This window comes from Mytilus edulis, chromosome 14 (assembly GCF_963676685.1).
Source record: "Mytilus edulis chromosome 14, xbMytEdul2.2, whole genome shotgun sequence".
Lineage (NCBI taxonomy): Eukaryota > Metazoa > Mollusca > Bivalvia > Mytilida > Mytilidae > Mytilus > Mytilus edulis.
Genome location: NC_092357.1, coordinates 38,552,485 through 38,575,273, shown reverse-complemented (window position 1 = coordinate 38,575,273; position 22,789 = coordinate 38,552,485). Strand labels below are relative to the sequence as shown.

Sequence of the window (22,789 nt, the reverse complement as noted above, 5' to 3'; positions counted from 1 at the left end):
CAAGAGACCAAATGACACAGAAACTAACAACTATAGGTCACCATATTGTCATTATTTTTTTTCTTCTTATGATCAAATATGATTGTGTGAATTTAATGGTAAATAAAAAAAATAAAAATTTTGTGAAAAAATTACCAGTATGGTATTTGTTATAAGGAACAGAATAAGGTAGCAAAATGAGGTATGCTTTGTTTTGGTCCTGAAATTTCTCCTGCCTTACCAAACTGTCTATCAATCATGTCTACTGAATATGTCTCCTACTGTGCCAAACTGTCTATTAAACTTCAGCTAAACCTGTAGAGGTGAAGAACTGTCATGTAAAGTTACCTTATCTACAAAGCACATCATTGATTCGGATCGGTAAGACTGGTTTCCGAGAATAGTATACCTTTTTTTTACCTGTTGAAAAGTACCTGACAAAGAACCAGTTAAAATTTATCGATTTCAAGTAAACATGCTGAAGAAAAAAGGTTTTGCATTTGAATAAACAGAATGCAGAAACATGTCAAACAATATTTGTTTTCTCGTTTTTTGTTTATAATTACTCTGTTCATCAAAGTTGGATTAAATTTATTTTCTGCTGAATAACCATGTACTTGTCCCGACGGACAAGCTTGATACAGCTTTTACTTGTCCGACCTTTTTTCCCTCTGGTACCGGACAATCGGACAAGCGTTATTGTCGAGGCCTGACTCTTGTTCCTCCCATACATCAAAGGAGATGTGAAAGAAGGGAGAAAAGTAAAATATTACCTGGTTCCTATCATTAGCTTCTTTAAGACTAAGTTCTAAAGCCTTGGCTAGTTCAGGGTCATCAAAATCATCATCTAATGTCAGCTTTCTGTCTGTTATCTGAAAAAATTCAAATTTCTAAACGATAAAATTAACCCTTATAAGATATACTTTATTTTTCTAATTCAAAAATTTCAGTTCAGTATCACTTTTTATTATAACTTTATTATAATTTTTTCCTCAATTGAAAACAAATTATTTTCTCAAATAAACAGCTTTACAAGAATCTGTGAATATTTTTGAGCACATTAAATAGATATATATACAATCATGAATTACAACCAAAATAAACAATTTGTTAAATTACTACAAATTCACATCCATTTTAACAAAATTGCCTACATATTTTGCTATTGTTGGACTGGTAGTTTCATCGTTAATCGTGTGCTCAGTAGTCCTTGTTTTGATACTGACATGATTTAAAGCTCATCTTTTTTAAATTCTCTATTAAAAAATTTAGAAATGATTAAGAAACTAAGGTTTCATCTCACTTAGGCAAGGTTGACTTTGAAATAAATTCAAACTTAGATTTTTAGGTTCCTTTTTGTCATATACATGTACCTCATGATGTTTTTATTGTTTAGGTATAAAAACATTCTTTGCTTTCTAATATTATGGTTTGTGTCTTCCTGATGAAGGGTAAATCCAGAATAGCACTTTGAAACAGAATCTGCATAACCTAAAGGAGTATTGGAGATCCCCACCTGTTTTTGGTGGGGTTTGTGTTGCTCAGTCTTTATTTTTCTATGTTGTGCTTTGTGTACTATGGCATTGTCATTTTATTTTCAAATTATGAGTTTAAATGTCCCTTGGGTATCTTTCGCTTTTCTTTTCGAACGCAAAAAATTCATGAAGTGTTATTTTTGTTGACAAGCACAGAAATTTAATTTAATTTTCATTTTCCTTTCTTCAGATTACTTACTATATCTGGTTCCTCTTTGAGTTTTTTAAAAGGTGTGCTAGTTTGTTGTATAGAAGCTTTACTGGTTTCCTCATCAGTATTAAAATCTGATAATGCCCGACTCTTCTTAAATCTGAAACTGTTACAAATTGTTATAACATGATTATAATTGAGTAGTTTAAGTCTAGCTTTTAGGTTTCGAAAGAAATAAAGATTCTATGGGAGATAACTTACCAAAGTAATCAAAAACTGAACATGAACCCTAAATTTTACAGCAAAGCTTTCATACAATTTTTATTTTTAAAGGCCATTGGCCTACATTGTACCTGATTTTTGTGCTATAACTTTTGCTTTTCTTTACACCAGTCTTTATGATAAAATTTGCAACCACATCTTTTGTCTAAATCCTATTGGCTAGTTGTAGCAATTGTTATAGGCCCAATAGCAATTTTACAAGTCCTGAATATGCATTCTATTTGACATTGGATTTTAAACAACCATCCATCATCATCATCATTTTGTAGAATGACAACATTTTGAAGACTGTATGCTGATTTATAGAGATTTTTCATTTATTAATCTGTTGTTCTGTCCTAAATTTAAATCTCAAAATTTAAATCTCAGTGGCTGAGTGTTTTAAGTAGTTCATTCATCAAGTGTGATCACTAGCCTGTAAACATTGAGGTTTTGAATTAAACCTGCTAATCCCATATCTAAATTGACTAAAAAAAAATTCCTGCAGAAGCTCAATGGTTCTCTTGGGTCACTCTGCCTTCCTCCACTAAGAAACATGGCCAATCATTTAATAAATAATATCAAACAGCTCATTTTTCAGCAGTTTGAAAAGTAAAAAATATATAATATAGTTATGGACATAGTGAATTTCCTAACGAAAGATTTTTTTTTGTGTGATTCATATGGCAAATTTATGTATAATACATACCTTGAAGGGTTTAAAGGGTTTGTTACATCCAGTTTTCTCCTAGGTGTATTTTCATTCTTTTCCCTGAGTGGGCTATCTGGCACAGTTAGACTGAAATGATAAAATAATTGATAAATATTTAGAAATCCTGGGCTCAACCATTTCTGAAAATTGTTGGTGACATTATTTGTGACATGAGCCATTATATAATACATGTTATATATATGATGTGGACACTAAATATTTTCATAAAGAAATGCAAGGTAAATGAAAATTAAAGCATTTTTATGCTGTTTTTTTTATAGACAAAACTTTGAAATATTGTATACTTTGTTGTCCCATGAAGTATTCCCCTTCTAATTCAAACTTTTAGAAAACAGGAAGGAAGTTTCTGACAGATCTGAAAAGCACCCTTGTTTTAACTCATTAACTGCCAGCTAATTATCAAAACTTTATGTTTAGTTGTACACAGTAATTTGTGCCATTCTTTTTAACTTTGTTCAACATATTGAAAAATTCAAAGTATCAGCAAGCAGGAAGTAGGCATTGAACCGATCTGAATAATGCTTGGTTATGTGTAAAATGGCATTCATATTTCATACTAATAACATATCTTACCTTTTAGGTTCTGGAGGAGGTATAGTTGGATAAGGTGGGTGTGTCTCCTCTTCACAGTGATCTTACCTTTAAGGTTCTGGAGGAGGGATAGTTGGATAAGGTGGGCGTGTCTCCTCTTCACAGTGATCTTACCTTTAAGGTTCAGGAGGAGGGATGGTTGGATAAGGTGAGTGTGTCTCCTCTTCACAGTGATCTTACCTTTAAGGTTCTGGAGGAGGGATGGTTGGATAAGGTGGGTGTGTCTCCTCTTCACAGTGATCTTACCTTTAAGGTTCTGGAGGAGGGATGGTTGGATAAGGTGGGTGTGTCTTTTCTTCACAGTGATCTTACCTTTTAGGTTCTGGAGGAGGGATTGTTGGGTAAGGAGGGCGTGTCTCCTCTTCACAGTGATCTTACCTTTTAGGTTCTGAAGGAGGGATAGTTGGGTAAGGTGGGCGTGTCTCCTCTTCACAGTGATCTTACCTTTTAGGTTCTGAAGGAGGGATAGTTGGGTAAGGTGGGCGTGTCTCCTCTTCACAGTGATCTTACCTTTTAGGTTCTGAAGGAGGGATAGTTGGGTAAGGTGGGCGTGTCTCCTCTTCACAGTGAACTTACCTTTTAGGTTCTGGAGGAGGGATAGTTGGGTAAGGTGGGCGTGTCTCCTCTTCACAGTGATCTTACCTTTTAGGTTCTGGAGGAGGGATAGTTGGATAAGGTGGGCGTGTCTCCTCTTCACAGTGATCTTACCTTTTAGGTTCTGGAGGAGGAATTGTTGGGTAAGGTGGGCGTGTCTCCTCTTCACAGTGATCTTACCTTTTAGGTTCTGGAGGAGGGATAGTTGGATAAGGTGGGCGTGTCTCCTCTTCACAGTGATCTTACCTTTTAGGTTCAGGAGGAGGGATTGTTGGGTAAGGTGGGCGTGTCTCCTTTTCACAGTGAGATTGTAGGGTGAGATATCGTGGAATGGTTATATTCTGTCCTGCTTTGGCTTGGCGAGACATATTCATATTGTAACTGTATCTCTTTAGATGTAATACTAAAACTCTGAAAAAAATAATTATAACCATTGATAATTGAATTTAATATAATTAGTTCAGTTTTCACTTTTTGTTTGTGAGTTCTATTTTTGTATGTCATTTGTTTTGTTTTTAGATTTCATTTTTTTTTTTTTTAATTTCTCTTTTTTTGTTCAGATTTGACATTTGTTTTGTTTCAAGTTCTCTTTTTTTTGTTTAGAGATTACTTTTTTTATTGTTTAGAGCTCTACTCTTTTTTTTCTGCTAAGATTTGGTTAGACTGACTAATCATGCAAAAAGCCACTTTTAATACATTTGTAGAAATTAACAGCAATGACACAATACAGAAAGTAAATAAATCAGTATTTCACAATTAATAAACACACAAGAACCAACACCAACTTGGTTGCTGATTTTCATATACACCTATTACATGTATTATATGTTGTTTTAGCATAAGTCAGGTCATTGTTTTTTTCATTTGATTTTTTTTTCAAATTTTGTTATTTCTGGGTCTCTTAAAGCCCACTATACAGCATGGGTTTTGTTCTATTTTCACTGTCAGAAATTAAATATGGCGATTTGATATTCAAACTGGTTTAAGGTTATATTATCACAATATTTTGACCTTTATATATAAAAATCTGTCTAAAAGATCAAATAAAGGCTATTACATTAAAATATACATGATACCCAGGGAAGAAATTAAAAATGGGTTGAAAACCTAAAGAGGCAAATCAAAATTTCACTTACATTTCCACTATGCAAAAACATAGATAACACCCACCCATAGTTAAGATTTGGAAGTGCCTTCCATGGGTCCAATGTATTTTTTTATGGAACAGCCCCGAGGATGAGAAAAAATTTATCTCAAAGGTGAAATCACCTATACAGAATCTAGAGGACTATGGGTAATGGTTCGTACACCAAAATGAAGATAATGTACATCCATGACATCAGAGGTTGAATTTTCATTGTTTAGGTCGTTTTCAACTAATCACAACGTTTTGGTGTACGCTGTTGGAAATATTACCTAGAATGTATTAGATTCTGAAATGGCCAATTGATTGATATTAACCACTCACCTTGGTAATTTGGTAAATTTATGAGAGACCTCAGCTTTGTTGCAATTACATTTTTCACAGGTATATTCTATTTTTTCTTTCCGTAAAGACAATTCAAGGGCATCCTGTAAAGATCTAGGATTGGTTGAATCTCTGGAAAATAAATACAAAACAATTAGAATTAAAAATTAAAGAACCTTAGTGAGTGCATTCACATACCCCACATTCCCACATTGTCAATGGACAAATAAAATAACTCTAAGAAAAAAACATTAAAGCATAATTTCCTGTCGTTATGCACATCTACATAGTATGTCCATATTATCTCAAAGGTTTCATGAAATTCTGTGGTGTGGTTCAGAGGAGTTACGATGACAAACTGTTGCAGAAGTATATTGAAGCAAATAAGTTCAAAGGGGCGTAGCTTTCCAGTTGATATGCACATCGAGAAAGTATGTCCTTATTATCTAAAAAGGTTTCATGAAATTCTGTTGTGTGGTTACAGAGGAGTTGAGAGGACTGAAGGACTGACAGACGGAAAGATGGACAGGTTAAAAACATTATACCCTCTGAACTTTGTTGCATTGGGTATAATAAAGTTTTGCTATGTGTAATTTATAAATATCTGATGGTGCTAATTTTATCTAGATTTCTGTAATGAAAGTGATACATTGTTTCTGTCATTTATAGTTCAATAAATGTGCACTTGTTCTACATCTAAAGTTAAAACTACCTTATGAGTAGTTACCTTAAATAGTTTGTCTGTTTTGTTCTATGTTTTTATGCATTTTAAAATTTTAAATTAAACTAAGGGTCTTGAAATTCCACAATGATTGTTAGTTCAGAATTTAATGCATTGTAATCCCACATTTTTTCCCTAAGATTTCTTTAAATCCTGATCATTTTAAACTGTGGAAAACAAAAATTATATTATATTGACATATGATCCTTAATTTTGTACTCTCAGGCTTAAATTAAAATATTGTTTGTTTGCCCTTTACCGACCGACCCTATAAATTTGTTCCGCCTGAAAATCTTTTATTTGTATTTACCAGCAAGATTATATTTTATTTTATTTTTTCGTTCCTACTAAAAATCTTATATTTGTATTTCCCGCTCAAAACTTTTTTATCGGAATCCTCGGGTTTTATCTTTTTAAAGTATAAGGTCCAGTCCATTTGGTATCACGTGAGCATTTGACATGAACACTTGCATTTGAACAGTTGAAGTTTCAAAGCATTTGTTTGAAATCAATGTTGAACGCTTTCTGAAATCATGAAATGACGTACGTTACTCTGTACCTTTATGTCTGAAGAGCAGGGTTCATTTAAAAAAAGTTCGTTTGATACAAAATTATCAACGTGTGTACAAACTATTTTGTAAACGGACGTTGTATTCTATGTAGGGATGGCCTTTTGTGATCAGCAGATCAAAATGATTATGTTAACGATGCCGCTATATTATTTTTATCCAACATGAACCAAAGGTGACAAAAGCCTGTAAAGTGGAGAATATTTGGCAGTAAAATTGCCAATTTTTCCATACAGATTATTTATAAATGCGATGTAAAATACGTGACAATTGAGTTTTAAGTCTTGTAGCATTTTTATTGGAAACAAAGGCACACACGAAATTTTAAACACTCTAGGGACTTTTTCTAATAGTAATGTATGTCTGCCCGGACATATCTTACCCTTTAGGTAAGCGTACTGTCAACATATATTTTTTCCACCTAACAGAAGTTCCAATGGAAACTTTGTTATAAACAATGCCATATTATCTGTTCCTGTTGGAACAAATAGTCTATATCATTTATTCCATTAGCAGGTTAGGAAAATTTTCTGTAATATTTATTCCAGTGGAAATAATAATCCAGAATATTGTTTCCATTTGGGACTTATATTATGAAGGATCTTCTATTCCGTGACAGTACAATGTACGTAGTACAGAATATAAGTGGAAGTTCAAACTCTTCAAAAGTTCCAGGCATATAAATGTTGAAAATAAGCGACACGGCTCTATATTTTGATATTTGAAAACAAAATAGTAGTGCATATGAATTAGCTTCACATTCTACGCGATATTTTTTTTTCAAAACTAATAGTCCCAGAAAACTTATTTGCAAAAGCAAAACAGACAAAAATGACATTATGCATATTTTGTATCTATTAAATAAAATATTATACCTACCTGCCTACCCATGACAAAAAATATACCGAGTCAAGTTATTTTTTTTTGGGAAAAAAATAAAATATTTTACCTACCTACCTACCCTGTTTCAAAATATAGGGTCGGAAAAGGGCAAACAAACAATATTTTAATTAAGGCCTCAGATCTGTACTTTAAAAATGTCTTTTTCTTTTTTGGATGTAAAAGTACCCAACCATGCCCACTTGTATTTGTAGTATTTGTATTTTTTTAATAACAAAAACTACAATTACTATTCATGATTAAAAGTCATATTAAAACAAATGTTGTCATTTTGAATTTTAGTCTACCATTTTACTTATTGCACACAGTGCAACTATCTTGTTTGCTTCATATCCAAATTATAAAAACATTTTAATATTATTTCCTTTTTCTTTGTATTTGTGTCAAACAGCAAATATGATGGTTTTTGGAGTAAAAATTATGTCAAAACCCAATATGGAACCTATAATTATCTTTGAGGCATTTATAAATAAACTGTACTGAAGAACTTAAGGATTTAAACATGTAGTAAATTCTTAAATGAAAAACGAAGAGCATATCTACTGTTCTGATAATACCTACCGGGTTCTAGGCATATCTACAGAGAGATCATTAAACTGTTCTTCTTTAGTCACCTGCTCTCCACAGCTGAAATGTTTAAATATGAAGTTTAATATGTTACAATCTACTTTTCTGTTGGCTAAAGCATTAACTACATGGTGCTGTTCCAAACTATCATATCATATGAAAACCGATTACCATTTTTTAGGCTATATGTTTTACTAATAAAATGTGCATAATAAGAAGCCAAACAAAATCTTAATTTTTAATCATGATTATATCTAAAACTGTATTGTTACAATTAATAAACACCTGTAACACTGAGTACAGTAAATCTAATTATGATTTCATTTTGAATGTAAAAAGTCTTCTCATTGGCTGAAAGTATTTTGTCTATCAGCTCAAAGACATTATTTTTTCATAGACAATGAAGTCATAGATGTTTTTTTCTTCTTCAAAATTTACTCCTTACAAATGGAGTTTCTAATTAAATTATATGGAATGACTGTATATTCAGGCCTAAAAAAAAAAATGTTGTGTTTCCGGTCACCCGACCGACCGTCCTTCAGACCCCCCGACTCAAAAGTTTTTAAAGCTGATGTGGGGAAAAAAAATAATTTGTATACCTACCGACCGTTTTTTCTGAAAGAAAATAAAAAATTCCAAGTCCCTCGATCTTTTTATCGCCCCAAAAGAAAACAACGCTAATTTTAAACTTGAGGCTTATTTTTAGAATGTACTGGAAAGTGGAATCTTCTTGGCTAATTATTTATGCGGGAGCATGCGCAGTAGTTATTTTCGTTTGTCAGTGTTTGAACATGGCAACACAACACGTCCTATTCAATGTTCAACGCGGAAAGTGTGACCATTTCGCGGAGAAAAAAATATTTCTAAATTTTACAGAAAGTAACACCTTTTTTGACATTAGCAATGAAATTCATCCAATATCTAACATCGATGAAAAAAAATACACAACACAAATTTTGTGCTCGGCCACCAGCAAAAATGACTGGACCGAGATTGATGACAATAACACAACTGTTGGAACAATGCAATCTTTTGGAATTAAATTTATCCAATTTTCATGCCAAACCCTTCTTCAAAATAAACCTAATATAAACCCAATATTAATCCATCTGAAATGGTCAGCCAATCAACGCTTTAGACATTCTGATGAAAAGCCACAGATACTTTGCCAAAAGAAAGTGTCCTGCCAGGTACAGTGTATATAATATATTTGTCTATCTGTAGGTTTGGGATGATGTTTGGTTCATGTTCCTATAAATGAATCTGCCCCACATCTTCTCAATTTCTTTCTCTGACAATCCCAAACTTTTGGTCCTGAAATAGGGGAATTGGGTTTAAAAAGCTAATTTCCTAGGGGAAGTGCTGCCCAAATTTTTTTTAGGTTTGGACTTAGTTTTTTTTCAGGGGTATTTTTATATTAAAAAAAAAAAAAAAAAAAAAAAAAAATCCCTACCTACCGTCCGTTCAAAATTTCAAGGGGTGATCGGAAACACAACATTATTTTTTTTAGGCCTCAATTACAGTCTATTCAAAATAACCTTAAAATGTGGTTCACACTTTTAATATATATACTGTGGATTCATTATAAAAATTTTATTTCTGTGGATTCTTAGCATATAGTTGAACACTTGATTTTAATGTTCATTAATAGTTATCCCATAAGGACGCGGTGTGTCAGTGTAAGATCATCCCGATGGCCGGAGGCCAGAGGGTGATCTTACACTGACACACCAAGTCCGAATGGGATAACTATTTTACATCCCAGCTGTTTTAGATTAGACGAAAAACCATTTACAATTCATAAAATCTAGTTTAGAACGCCACACAACCATCATTATATACTTTATATATTACTATATGATGTTTACCCTTTTTGACCCCCTAACACGATGAGTAGATATCAAACAATGTCAACTCGCCCCACTGGCCAATCGGCCCACACTATATCGCCACTTTATGAAAAATCGCCCCACTCTTGTAACCGACTCGCCCAACTTTAAAAAAGTGTAAAATCAAATTGAACAATCAGAATGACAACTCATTCATTTAACGAAAAGGGTTTAAACCCCACTGAGTAAAGGTCTACCAACTCGCCCCAGTTATAAAACTATCTTGCTTCCTTTAAGTATGATAAATTTCTGATAGTTCGTATCCAGTCGTCCTGGTGAAGTGGTATGTGTCGTGGCTTGATATGCTAAAGGTCTTGAGTTCGAATCCCAGCATATACACTGGATTTTTTCTACGTGAATTTTGATAGATAGTCTTCTCCGTATAATTAATTATAAGTTTTATACTGGATTTGACATTCCCGCCAAAATGTTACAGAACAAAGGAAAGCATGCATAACAAAGAAACTTAAACTGGGGTGATCTGGTAGGGGTGATCTGGCTCAGATCATCCCTGTTAGAACAAAGGAGCTGGGATGTAAACTTAGTACAACATTTTGTACAATTTTCCTGTCCGCTTGTATGCGGAATTTGCAAAAAATATGAAATAATGTAGCCAGATTGTTTATACTAAATCCAAGAAATTTAATAACCACAATACAAATTAATCTTTAGTTTGTCATTTGTATGTATACATACTTTTCACATTTGATCCCATGTGTAACTTCAAATTCAAAGTTCTGTACAGTAGGGTTAACAAATTCATGTGGTGTCCTCTCTGTTTCCTCGTTATCTCTATGTGGACTAGGTGTAGACTTTGATATCTTGGTCACTTCTTCTTTTAACTGGTCTAACAACTGACCAAGGAATTCATGAGCGTCCTAAAATATAAACAATAACATGAATAAGCTAATGTATCATACAGGTATAACATTAGAAATCTTAAACTTTTTTCACAAAGTTGTGTCCAACCCTTGAATATGTGTTTTGCTTGAAATAGCCCTTGGAAAATCGTTCAAAATTGTAAACAAATCTATAATTTGTATAATTAATGTAAATGTAATATATATTCTAATTGCATTTTTAATAAATTTATTACACTTGCATGTCACATTGAGGTTGCAGTCCAAGAACATGGCACACACTTTTGACTCTATCTTTATAGACAAGGATTGTCAGTTTTCCTGCCCTAGTGGTTCTCTCTCCGCACTCCAACTTCTCTTATCTATATAAAATCTATATAAACTGACTTCCATGCATGATATAGCATAGAGCGCTGAAAGTGGTATTAAAAACCAGCAATCAATCAACTATCAAATCTTATTTTAAAATTAGACAACTTACATGTTGTTGATATCCAGAAAACCTTTTAGCTGATGATGAAATGGCCTGTTTTAAATTCCTCAGATATTCTCTTTTACTGATATCAGTTACATTTTTCAATCTTGAATTAAAGACCAGGACCATACACCTGTAAAACAGAATTACATTTTGATAGGCAAAATAAATATGTCTCCTAAGATTAAATTTTAAACCTATATTTCAGTATCATGCTATTGTAACATACTATATATGGTGTGGGTTTTCTCATGGTTGAAGGCCATATGATGGGTCTTAATTACTTACTACCACTTCATTTGACTTAGGTGGATAGGTGTCTCATTGGCAATCATAACACATCTCATTTTTATATCAAAGAATTTAGGTTTTCATAAATGATAGGTAGCCTATGAAATCAGATATGTGTCAGAAACCAGTCATTGAAATTTTAATGAAATTACTCTTTAAATTGAAATTTTGATGAAAATAACTGTTTAAAACAACAGGGTTTCTTTTTGTTATATTCCATTTTCTCAGTTTGGCTTGTTTTCTTGATTTTCACTTTTGATCTAACCTTTTTCCTATATATATATGTAAATGATATACACAAATTGCTATTAACTTGTTTACTTTTGTAATATAAATCATTTTTTTTTGTGCGGACAGATTTTTACAAGTTCTCATATATGTTCCATTTAGGTGGTACATAACAGTACTACAATATTATTTTTATAATTATTCTAGGGACATAACTCTGTCAAAATCGGCTGAACGATTAATCATGTTCTATTGTAAAGGAAATATTAAGCTTCTATATGACCAAAATTAGTATTTGCCAAACTAATTCAATGTAATTTTTCTGATAAGTGTGTGGTTCAATTTGTTATGAAATATCTATATTTTTGTCAAAGTAAATATTTTGTCAATTTTTTATGAAAATTAAAAGAGGCAAATTAATTTTAGTCAAGAAGTTTGGTACCAACTTAAGTTTAAATACTGACATTTTTAAACTTACTTATACAAGGAAGAAGATTCTAACGTCCTGAGAATTCTTTTGTTTCCATACAGTAGATCGGTGGTGAATGTATCGAGATTGACAAGCGATTGGAGTATTGCATTCATGTAACAAGTATTACCAAGGTTAGAGAATCTGAAAATACAAAATCAATATATAATAATAACATTAATAATATCCATCCCCTTACCCTGGAAAAAAGACAAGCAATTAGCAGTCTCTTTTGATTTAGAAAAGTAAATCTAAGTCAAATTACTGCATACAGAATAATGTTAAGAGCCTGCTATAAGTCAGGAAATTTTCAATTTATCAAACACCCTCTGCTGACTTTATGCCACTTCGAATTCACGATTTTAAAAAAAATATTTATTCTTAAGATAAATATTTCCAAGTTTATAATTGATTTTATTTAACCTAATGGTTAACATGGTTAATATCAATTCAATTGATAATACGTTTTTTTTTTTTATATTAAAGAACATGCAGACTTTGAACTTAAAATTCAACTATTTATAAAAATGATAAAAGTGTGCTTTCTGGACAGAGGTGATTGGAAGTTTAATGATTACTGCAGTAAGATACATTTAGAGACCCGCATGTAGCCTCTGGTTGTCAGCAATCCTCTTAAAATAAATAAAGAATTCAATTAAGATACTGTGGATTCATTTATTTTCATGGGTACCAATTTTTCGTGGATTGAGAAAAACTTGCATTTTCGTGGATATTTAATTCTGTGGTTTTGCCAATCTCTGCCTACAAATCCTACCAAAAAATTGGTATTCGTTGAAGATTTAAATTTGTGGTTCACCTGTACCCACGAAATTCACAAAAAATGGTACTCAAGGGATAATAATGATCCACAGTACGTTAATTATTAATATCATACCCATGAAAGTTTGGTTGTTGTTGAGTGGTATCTGACGGGGCTGTTAACTTTGGTTTCATCCAGCTGTAGTTAACATTACCAAGTCTGGGTATCTTTGATGGAGTTGGGTCTGGCATCAATCCAGGTCTTCTACCACTGCTGTGGAAAAGGAAGGATATCAATAAATTGGGGGTTTAAAGGCAATTTTTATTTTATCTCTGCATGCATAAAACTTTAATTGATTATGTTCCAGCTGTCTTTCATCTTTTTGTCTTTCCTAAATAGTCACCACTAAAAAAAAATGTTTGGAAAAGATCAAAACAGTTTTTACAAACATCTTAACAGAAGATGAACATTGACATATATAAATTTCTACTCATTCATATATTACCTCGGTCAACGTCTGTGAGGACCCTCATGGGGTTTTTGATTATGTGATTACTTGGCCGTTTTTTTTAATGATTATTTGATTATTAAGCCAAATATTTCATGATTATTTGATTACCTAGGACTGTATTTTTAGTTTGATTATTTGATTACTAAAGATAAGCAAATATTTAATGATTATGTGATTATATTGGCAAAAAAATGGCAATTATGTGATTACTAGGACCCCCCCCCCCCCCCCCATGAGGGGCCTCGTCTGTGTATACTATTATATAGGAAGAGACCCCATATAAAACATACACTGTAAATGTAATTTTTGTAAATTTGGAAATTAATGCATGCATTCATTACTCTTTTTGTTGGGACAATCGAAACAAAAGCAAGTCTATATATAGCTAGGTATTGCAATCAGAGTAAATACTACTTACAAATTATGTTATAAAAAACGTTTTTGTGAGATTTCATTTTTTACAATTAAAAAAAAAAACAGATTTTTTTTCTGAATTTTCAGTAAATAGCTATTGTTTCCTGCTTCTACCCAGCCTTAACAACACATACCTAAATGGTGTACCATAAGTTGATTGTGTTGAACTGTGACCATAAAATTTTATTGGAGTGGTTTCTGATGAACGCCACATCTTTGACTTTTCAGCTGCTCTTTCTAAAAACTTTTCACTGTTATTTCTTGCTCTGAAAGAAATCATGAAATACTCCCGAAAATTGTTATAACAATCATTTCACAATGTAAATTATTTATGAAATAACTAATCCATGAATTTGAATTTAAAAATCCTCAAGTGATTGAAAAATTTATATCACAAATGTGTAAAGCAGTCTTCTTTTTACTACATTGCTTAGAGGTATAAAAGGGGTTGAGATATCACAAAACATATTAAACTTTCCCACATGCATGTGCATGTCCTATGTCAGGAGCATCAGGCCTTTGTTTGTCTTGCATATTTTTTTTAAATGTTTGGTTCATTTTCAGTTTAGTATGATGTCCATTTTTTACTAAACTAGTGCACGTTTTTCTTTAAGGGCAGCTAAGGCAGTCTCAGGCTGCATGCTTTCTTTTGTTGAGTGAAGACCATTGGTTGTTTTCTGCTCTTTGGTTGGGTTGTTGTCTCTTTGACACATACACTGATTCCATTCTAAATTTTATCTTTATTCCATTGACTTTTTTTATGTAAATAAAGCAGAATTAATTTGTTTTGCTATGTATTTTTATTTTATTTTAATGCAACTTTTTTAAAAGGATTTATTTTACATGAACTACACATTTTTATTTGATTGTGAAATTACAGTATTTTAGTGCATCAAAATTAATAAATACATCTTCCTCAAAACACACATGTATCATAAATCAGGTTTTTCTTAAGAACAATGCCAAGCGTTTACTCTTCAGTCAAACATGAGAAGTTACCACTATATAAGAGGTGACATGTATAGAGACGGACTATTATACCTATTTTCTTTTCCCTCTTCAGGGTCACTATCATCTTCTAACGATCTTTTTCTGTCTTTTGATTTCACACTGAAAATAAAATGCAATAATGAAAGGGACATGTTACATATATGTATGTATATTTTAGGAAACTTTGCAAACATTCATAAAACAATAAATGAAAATATTTTCAGAGAAGGTATTTAGCATGAGGGTATTTCTTCAGTACTGGCACAGTTAATGTGCAGGTCAAGAGCTGCACCAGTGGTTATCTAATTCATATCTTTTTTAATGTGTTTGTCCAGGAAATCAGCATTGAGGGCATAACTTGATAAAATTTTCCCCCATTTATTTAAACTCATGACAATTTAGAACATAAAAAATTATGCATAAAGATCTTATTGTGCTGAATTGTACAAGTCACTATATGGAACTAATTTACTTGTACCTGGTGATATGTGATGGTCTCAATAGTACAAGTTACTATGAAAAAAAAATTACCTGTACCTTGTGAATGTATCCGGTGATATGTGATGATCTGTATGGTAATTACTGATGACTTGTTTGGTTGGTGTCATCTTTACTTCTGCTTTGACTATACCAGGTTCTAATGTATGAAGTAATATTTCAAATTAAAATCATAAATCTTAAATACTTGTCAAATTTTATACAATATTCATCTTTAATCATGATAGCCATGCATTGACTTTTCTAGGTGTGTAATGTTAGTGTTTCTGGTAAATATTTTATACTTTTTTCACTATCAATATGATTTAGAGCTTGAAATATTGTAAGGATACCTGTTTATTGCTGTTTTTGCCCTCTAGATATTTTTGTTGTTGTCATTTTGTATTTTTGAGTAACTGTCATAGTGAACTTTTTGTTGCCAGTGTTTTTTAGCTGCAGTCATATTGATCTATTTATATTTTGTGTTGTTGAGTTGCAGTCAGTGACCTTGATCCTTAACCCTTTCAACGCTATACACGGCATATGCCGCGATGACATACGCCGTCCGCCACTGCTGCGGCATATGCCGCGATGACAACAGATTTTTCATAAGGACTCTTAAACCATTCGGTTTTCATTCGGGTCCTCTCTAATTTTTCCTTGTATGAATCGAGGATATGCAAGGTCTCATTTGCGCTTGAAATCCTGGCAATTTTTATTGTAAAATCATGCAGTAGAAGGAAAATTGAAGGAAAATAAAAACAAATATTTTGACAAATGCAAATGGCGGAAATCGGAAACGAAGCTGTAAATATGGAAATATTTCAGCATTTCTATGGCGAAACTGATGACGAGGATTAGTTAAACGGTTTCTTGTTATCTCAATGTGTTTATTACATTCAATTCGTGTGGGAAATATGATTTGATCGATCATTACGAGACGTAGAAAAAGGGGGGAAAACGGAGGTTGAATGAAAATTTTGAGGACGGAGCCACTGATTTGTGCCATGATTACATAATACGTTGTGTATGGTGCAATACGCTACGGAATCGAGCAATTGGTGTCTTCTTTATTATATGGCACAGGGCTCACGCTACCAGGCGACTTGGGCGAAGAAGTCGCCTTCCCGACTGTCACTTCGCTTTCCCCGACCCCCAAAAGCGAAAACAAGTCGCCCTGTTCTTGACGATAGTCGCTTTCAGTCGCTTCCGTCATCGGACATTTTCAATTTTTACCAAGTTGATGAAACATCAATTTTTTACTGATAATTAAAGAAATTCAGACATAAACGATTCATTATCTTTAGAAAAGAGGTTGAAGCATTGTCTTCGCAGTGTGTAGCAAGTTATTTGATAAAAATACAACTTTTTATCACTTCGTGCATTTCCGCAAGTCCCGGTGCTTGTTACTCAAAACGTACATCAACCTAAATTTCGGCGGCAAAATAAGTTTGTTACTTTATTTAAACGTGATAAAAGATGCCTCCAGTAAATGTTTAATCCATTTATTGCATTAAAACCGTCATGTTCCTTTCCAAATAACTTGTCAAACATCGTTTATTTTTGTAAATTTCCTTGCATTCGTCTGCCATTGACCGATTTCTAAACTACGGATCTGAACCAGACCAGCTATGACCGAAATCCGTACTTTTACAATAATTACTACGGACGCACGGATGGAACAGCTGACAGAAGAATATTGATCCCAAAGGGGAAAATTACGTATTCCACACACATTAAGAGACTTTTGGTTACATCTAATTGATTGGTGTATATAATTCCCTATATTTTTTATGGATTGTTTCAAACTATTGATTAAAGTTGCTTAACTCTGAGACTATTCTACTAATATCAATATATTATGGCCCAGCTTAATAACTCTTATATTTTTTTATGAGAAACACTGAATTTCATACACAAGATAATTTTTAATTAAATTGTAATTGATATATTATAATTTCTTTACATTTTTTTTTAGTGCTAGATATTTAGTTGGTAGTTTCTCACAAAACCTTAGTTAAACTTAAATAACTTTTAATTTGAAATGTTACTTTAATTGTGTACTCAGATATGAATTGAATAATATAAAAAGAACATTATTTACATATGGCCCTTTATACTATTGTAAAATCCAAACATTGTAGCGCACCGTGCGAATGAGCACTTCTCTTTCAAATCTCACCACTTCTCCCTATCAGTTTCAAAAAGAGAAGTCACTTCTCCCTATAATTCTGAAGTAGTGTGAGCCCTGATGGCAGATAAAAAAACAAAATAGATGAAGACGAAAAGTAGTTTTTATTCAAAATTCAACACAAATGTAACAAATTACACCTTTTACCTGTTAATTACCTGAAAATGCAGGTAACCTGATAAAAATTTTACTGAAATAACTGCCTAACATTACAGTTCATACTCTCCTGAGCATTTTTCATGCAATAACTTTTTCTGTATCTCTTATAATAAAAAAGATACAGCAGTCTGAAAAGGAATATACTGTTCTAATGAATGAACACAAAAAAAATGCAGCAGCAGCAGCCATTTTTCTATTTTTTTGTGTAGCGTTGAAAGGGTTAATAACTCCTTTAATTCATTCAATTATTGATCTTAATGACAAGTACCCAACAATCTTTACAATCCTTATCTTAATAATTCCAGTCAGGTTAAGATAACCTTCCTAGGACAATAATCTGAAGTTTGATGGGAAAATGTTTTGTTTTAGAAAATAAACTTTACTGAAGGACAAATGTCGATTTTCAATTTCATCAAATGGAAGTCTTTTTTTTCATTAATCAGCATTTTATTTAAAATACAATTTAAATATTGGAAATTGCATGAATTAAAACAACTATAGAAATTGGCACTGATTTAAAACTTTTAGTATTCTATTTCTAGTTAATTTAAACTTTGTAGAAATTGTAGCATTGCACAGATTGAAATACTCGTCTATCACAATGTCTTTTTGGGGATATAATGTGTTTTTTTGATAGCAGTTTCGTTGGTGTACAAATGTATATCAAAATATTCTAGTATTCATTACTGTAATAAATAAATGCTTTTAATTTACTAACCATCCCTTAATTTCTGAATGTTAAGTAATTTTTCATAAACTCTTTTCATATCCTGATCATCTTTAGGAGTATGTGGCTTCAAATGAAAATTCATGGAGGAACTACCAGTCTGTAACTCAATAACGAGCTGAGCCTTACAAATCAACTTCTTGATGACACCAGGAGAAAGCTGTGAGAAAATAGAAATGATATTTCATATATATATAAGGGCTATTGTAGAATAAAACACAAGAAGGGGATATGTGAGGCACATTTTAGATCGCAACCTTTCATTTAAATTAAAAATAAGAAAGAAAGATGGGAGTTTAATAAGACAGTTAGATGTAAATTAATAATTGTAAAGATCATTGAAGGTTACATGATCAGATGATAATATAAAATTTGGAGTTTAATAAAGTTTACTGACCAAGTATGGTTATTAATAACTGACAAATGTATTAAGGTTTAAACCTGCTGCATTTGTTTACCCCTTTCCAATGTAAGGAGTCTGTTGAACAGTCGTTGTCATTTGTTGATGCAGTTCATAAGGCCAAATAAAAATATATGTGTGGTTCCAGTAACCCTACCGTCCCTACTTTTTCGGCTTGAAAATAGCCTACCCTAAAAAATTTATTGTCAGTTTTCATTAAGCACTGTTAAAAGTCAGAATGTTGCTCCCATAGACTCAATGAAAAAAAAAAACATAAAATAAAAAAAATCCCTACCTACCTACCCTAATTTATTTTCAGATGTAACTGGAACCACACATACTTTTTTATTTGGCCCAAGTGTTTCTCATCTTTCGTTTTTTGAATAGATCAGATCCTTGGTTTTCTGGTTTCAATTGTTTTACCCTAGTCATTTTTTGGCCATTGATAGCAATAAGCTTGTTGTTCCATCTGAACAAATTTCCGAGTCTCTGTGTTGAAGGCTGTGCTTTGACCTATAATTGTTTAATTTTTACACATTGAAACTTGGATGGAAAGTTGTCTCTTTGACATGCATACTACATCTTTTTATTTCTAAATGACCCATACTGATTTAAACCCTTCCACTTACAGCTATACATTTATGTGAATTGCCTGGACTAACATCATACTCTAAATTCATGCTCCATCGCCCATTATGAAGCTGGATAATAAGAGTTCCATTTTTCCACATAACATTTCCTGTATCAATTCCAGAATACTTGACTTTCCCACTACACTCGACCCTTGATGCCTCCGTTAACTGCATTACTTCTGTAAATGTAAAATACAAATAACATTTAATATGTTAGATTCATTTATCTTCATGGATACAAATATTTGTGAATTTAGCAAAAGTTTGTAAATATTTTAGATTGTGTATAGTAATATGCCAAAATCTGTCTACAAGCCCATTTACAAAAAATGCATATTTTTTTGAACCTTGAAATCTAGAAAATCCGGAATCAAAAGAATAATGATGAATCCACACAACTTCAAATCTTATACTAGTCCGAGATTACTCTGACGTCCAACGGCTGTTTTGCCAGACAAGCTGGGGCCGTGGGACGTCAGAGCTTGTCCCATATCAAAAAGTGGATATTTGCCCACCCAAAATAGATGCGCTGCTTCATCGCTTCAGGTGCTGATTGAGGGCCTTGGAATTATATAAATTGGGCATCAATCTGTTCATTTTTCATTTATCTCTTCATTTATGTAAGTTTCACCTACCTGCCAACCTTTATTTTTCCATATTTTAATAGTTTTCACAGAGACCCATCGATTTCTGCATTTTGACTTTCATTTTCAAAGATTATCACGTGACCACGAGAAACAGTGCAAATGACTATAATGTAACACCTCGCTCATTTACGATGCAAGTTATCTAAATGTCCGAGAGCTTCGGATTGTTATCGTGGTAGGAACTAAATGCTTAATACCGATCTCCTGTAAAGGAGGTGAAAAATCGAGGTTGGTTCCTAAATGTTAAACATCGATCTCCTATAAAGGAGGTGAAAAAATATAAATATTTGAGTCTTGGGGCCACGAACTCTCTCGTAACTTGACGTCCATTTGAAAGTAAAAGTCAAAATGAAGAAATCGATGGGTCTCTGTGAAAACTGTTAAAATATGGAAAAATAAAGGTTGGCAGGTAGGTGAAACTTGCATAAATGAAGAGATAAATGAAAAATGAACAGATTGATGCCCAATTTATATCATTCCAAGGCCCTCAATCAGCACCTGAAGCGACGAAGCAGAGCATCTATTTTGGTTGGGCATATATCCACTTTTTGATATGGGACGAGCTCTGACGTCCCAAGGCCCAGCTTGTCTGGCAAAACAGCCGTTGGACGTCAGAGTAATCTCGAACTAATCTTATACATGTGGTCTCTGTAATTAACTATATTTGGAAATCCCCTGAATTAATGTTTGTCATGTTGGTTGAACATGAAGTCCCCCCCCCCCCTTCCCAACTTATTCCTCAGCTACAAAGCTACTCATAAAGACTATTGATCAAAGCAGTAAAGAAGTTACTGACAATGCCAAGCAATGAAATGTTTCCATTCATGATATGCTCAATTTTATAGAATGCATGTTCTGGTGCATTTTTAATATGTCTGCATAGATGCCAACCCCTTTTTGACACCATCTGTAACAATCTATCAAATTTTCAGTAATTTTGAAAACTTTTCAAAAAACGTGCATTTACCAAAAAATTACTGAAGAATGGTTGCAAAGTGATGTGCAATATGTTTCATTAAACATGTTATCTGTAGTATGTATTCCATTCATTAGTTGTTCTTAATTTTTAGGTGCAGACGGCCCTAAATTGGACATTTTCATTCTGTCAAGGAGAAGTAGAGAAATGGGGATAGCCACTTCATAAAATGCGTGTTTGCCTCTTCAGAAGTCAGTTTGTTACCAAACGATAGGTAGATAACTCACGAGAAACCAGAATCATTACATTCTTGTTTTTCTAAAATCCACAAAAGCAATGATAAAAATCTGTGTTTTACAAAATTAAAGGCGGCGACCGGGAATCCGTAATAATCGACTATTGACTGTAGTAGTTTTGATCGCAAAATCGTAATAATTCCGGGAAAAGCATAATGGTTAGCATCCCAGAACAAACCCAGGTCAACTGGGGTAGTTAATTAGTAAAATGGCAGTGACTATTTTTTTTGGCAAATAGAAAATACATGTATGATATTTAGCGGCTAATTAAAATATCTTTATTTAAAACAGCAAAATCGTATATTTCAATAGAAATGGCTAATTTAACTGCACTTTAAATTCAATATAGTGAATAAACTGATTGGAATACCTTCAGACTCCTTATTTAAACAAACATACATGTACAAATGTACCCAATGGATATAATTTATCCCGTCCAAAACTATTGTGCTGCTTCAAGCACAGACTGGCAGCCTTGGATCATATAAATCTAGCCTCAATTTGTTCATTTATCATTTATCTCTTAGACTCTACAATATGCAAGTTTCATTTGTCTTGCAAAACAGGGCAAATGGTTGAACTAGCTAGTCATCTCGGACACTGTGACAAGAAGTCATTGTGATGTCAGAGTTAAGAATTAAAATAAAAAGCAACAAAATCAGTACTTCATAAAATTGCTTTCAATATATACGGTTCTGTTCAATTTTTTCATAAAAAAATTTCTAAACACAATATTTTTACTGGCCGGTTTCCCAGGGCAAGGCCGTCGTACGACTTTTGGTATATCATGAAGATTGAAACATGTCGATCAGACACCTTTGATGTTTATGTGGATTTTGAAAGGTGTTCATGTAACTTTATCCCTATATTTACCACTTGTAAGATTCTTTTTTTTTGTGCAGAACTATGCCTCATTTCGCGGCATTTTTTTATACCGGAAATTCCGCACCGTACATAACGCATGAACTTTCTTGGAACTAACCTGTAATGTATCCGGAATATCTCTACCAAAATTTTTAAAATGAATAAAAAACATTTAACAGTTAGATTACTTTAACTTATAAAGTTCATTTATGATTTTCACAGAATATAAAAACATAAACAATAACAAATAAAACAAAGCATGCAACATTCAAATAAACGCATTTTAGGATTTCCAAACAATGAGCAAATCCCGTGACCACAGTCAGCTATAAAAGGCAGCCTCCGAAATGACAAATGTGAAACTATGCAACGAAAAAACTACAACGGCCTAGATTAAGTAAAAAAAAAATAACTAAAAACAAATATCACGGTATAACACAGCCAGCCCTTTTCAACTGATTTTTATGGTTAGTTATTGGCCGGATTTTCCATTGCTAGACCGTCGTACGGAACGGATTTTAAAG

The 22,789-nt window shown here is 32.7% G+C and overlaps 1 protein-coding gene across 2 annotated transcripts in view; it reads right to left on the bottom strand.

Moving 5' to 3' along the window:
* The window catches only part of LOC139503467 (ubiquitin carboxyl-terminal hydrolase 37-like), a 29,215-nt gene extending 6,851 nt beyond the window's left edge, over positions 1 to 22,364 (bottom strand). Inside the window, exons 1-16 of one of the 2 annotated variants that reach the window (XM_071293246.1) lie at positions 22,275 to 22,364; positions 19,540 to 19,721; positions 18,502 to 18,670; positions 15,488 to 15,593; positions 15,008 to 15,076; positions 14,101 to 14,232; positions 13,177 to 13,314; positions 12,291 to 12,425; positions 11,300 to 11,426; positions 10,655 to 10,836; positions 8,064 to 8,129; positions 5,313 to 5,444; positions 4,091 to 4,255; positions 2,636 to 2,725; positions 1,714 to 1,831; positions 753 to 851 (exon numbers count right to left, since the gene is read on the bottom strand). In XM_071293246.1, coding sequence (XP_071149347.1) covers positions 753 to 851; positions 1,714 to 1,831; positions 2,636 to 2,725; positions 4,091 to 4,255; positions 5,313 to 5,444; positions 8,064 to 8,129; positions 10,655 to 10,836; positions 11,300 to 11,426; positions 12,291 to 12,425; positions 13,177 to 13,314; positions 14,101 to 14,232; positions 15,008 to 15,076; positions 15,488 to 15,593; positions 18,502 to 18,670; positions 19,540 to 19,716 — 1,905 coding nt within the window. In that variant the 5' untranslated portion in view covers positions 19,717 to 19,721; positions 22,275 to 22,364. The remainder of the gene's footprint in view (positions 1 to 752; positions 852 to 1,713; positions 1,832 to 2,635; positions 2,726 to 4,090; positions 4,256 to 5,312; positions 5,445 to 8,063; positions 8,130 to 10,654; positions 10,837 to 11,299; positions 11,427 to 12,290; positions 12,426 to 13,176; positions 13,315 to 14,100; positions 14,233 to 15,007; positions 15,077 to 15,487; positions 15,594 to 18,501; positions 18,671 to 19,539; positions 19,722 to 22,274) is intronic. The other variant, XM_071293247.1, reaches the window with a different exon arrangement.
* Between the last annotated feature and the right edge of the window lie 425 nt (positions 22,365 to 22,789).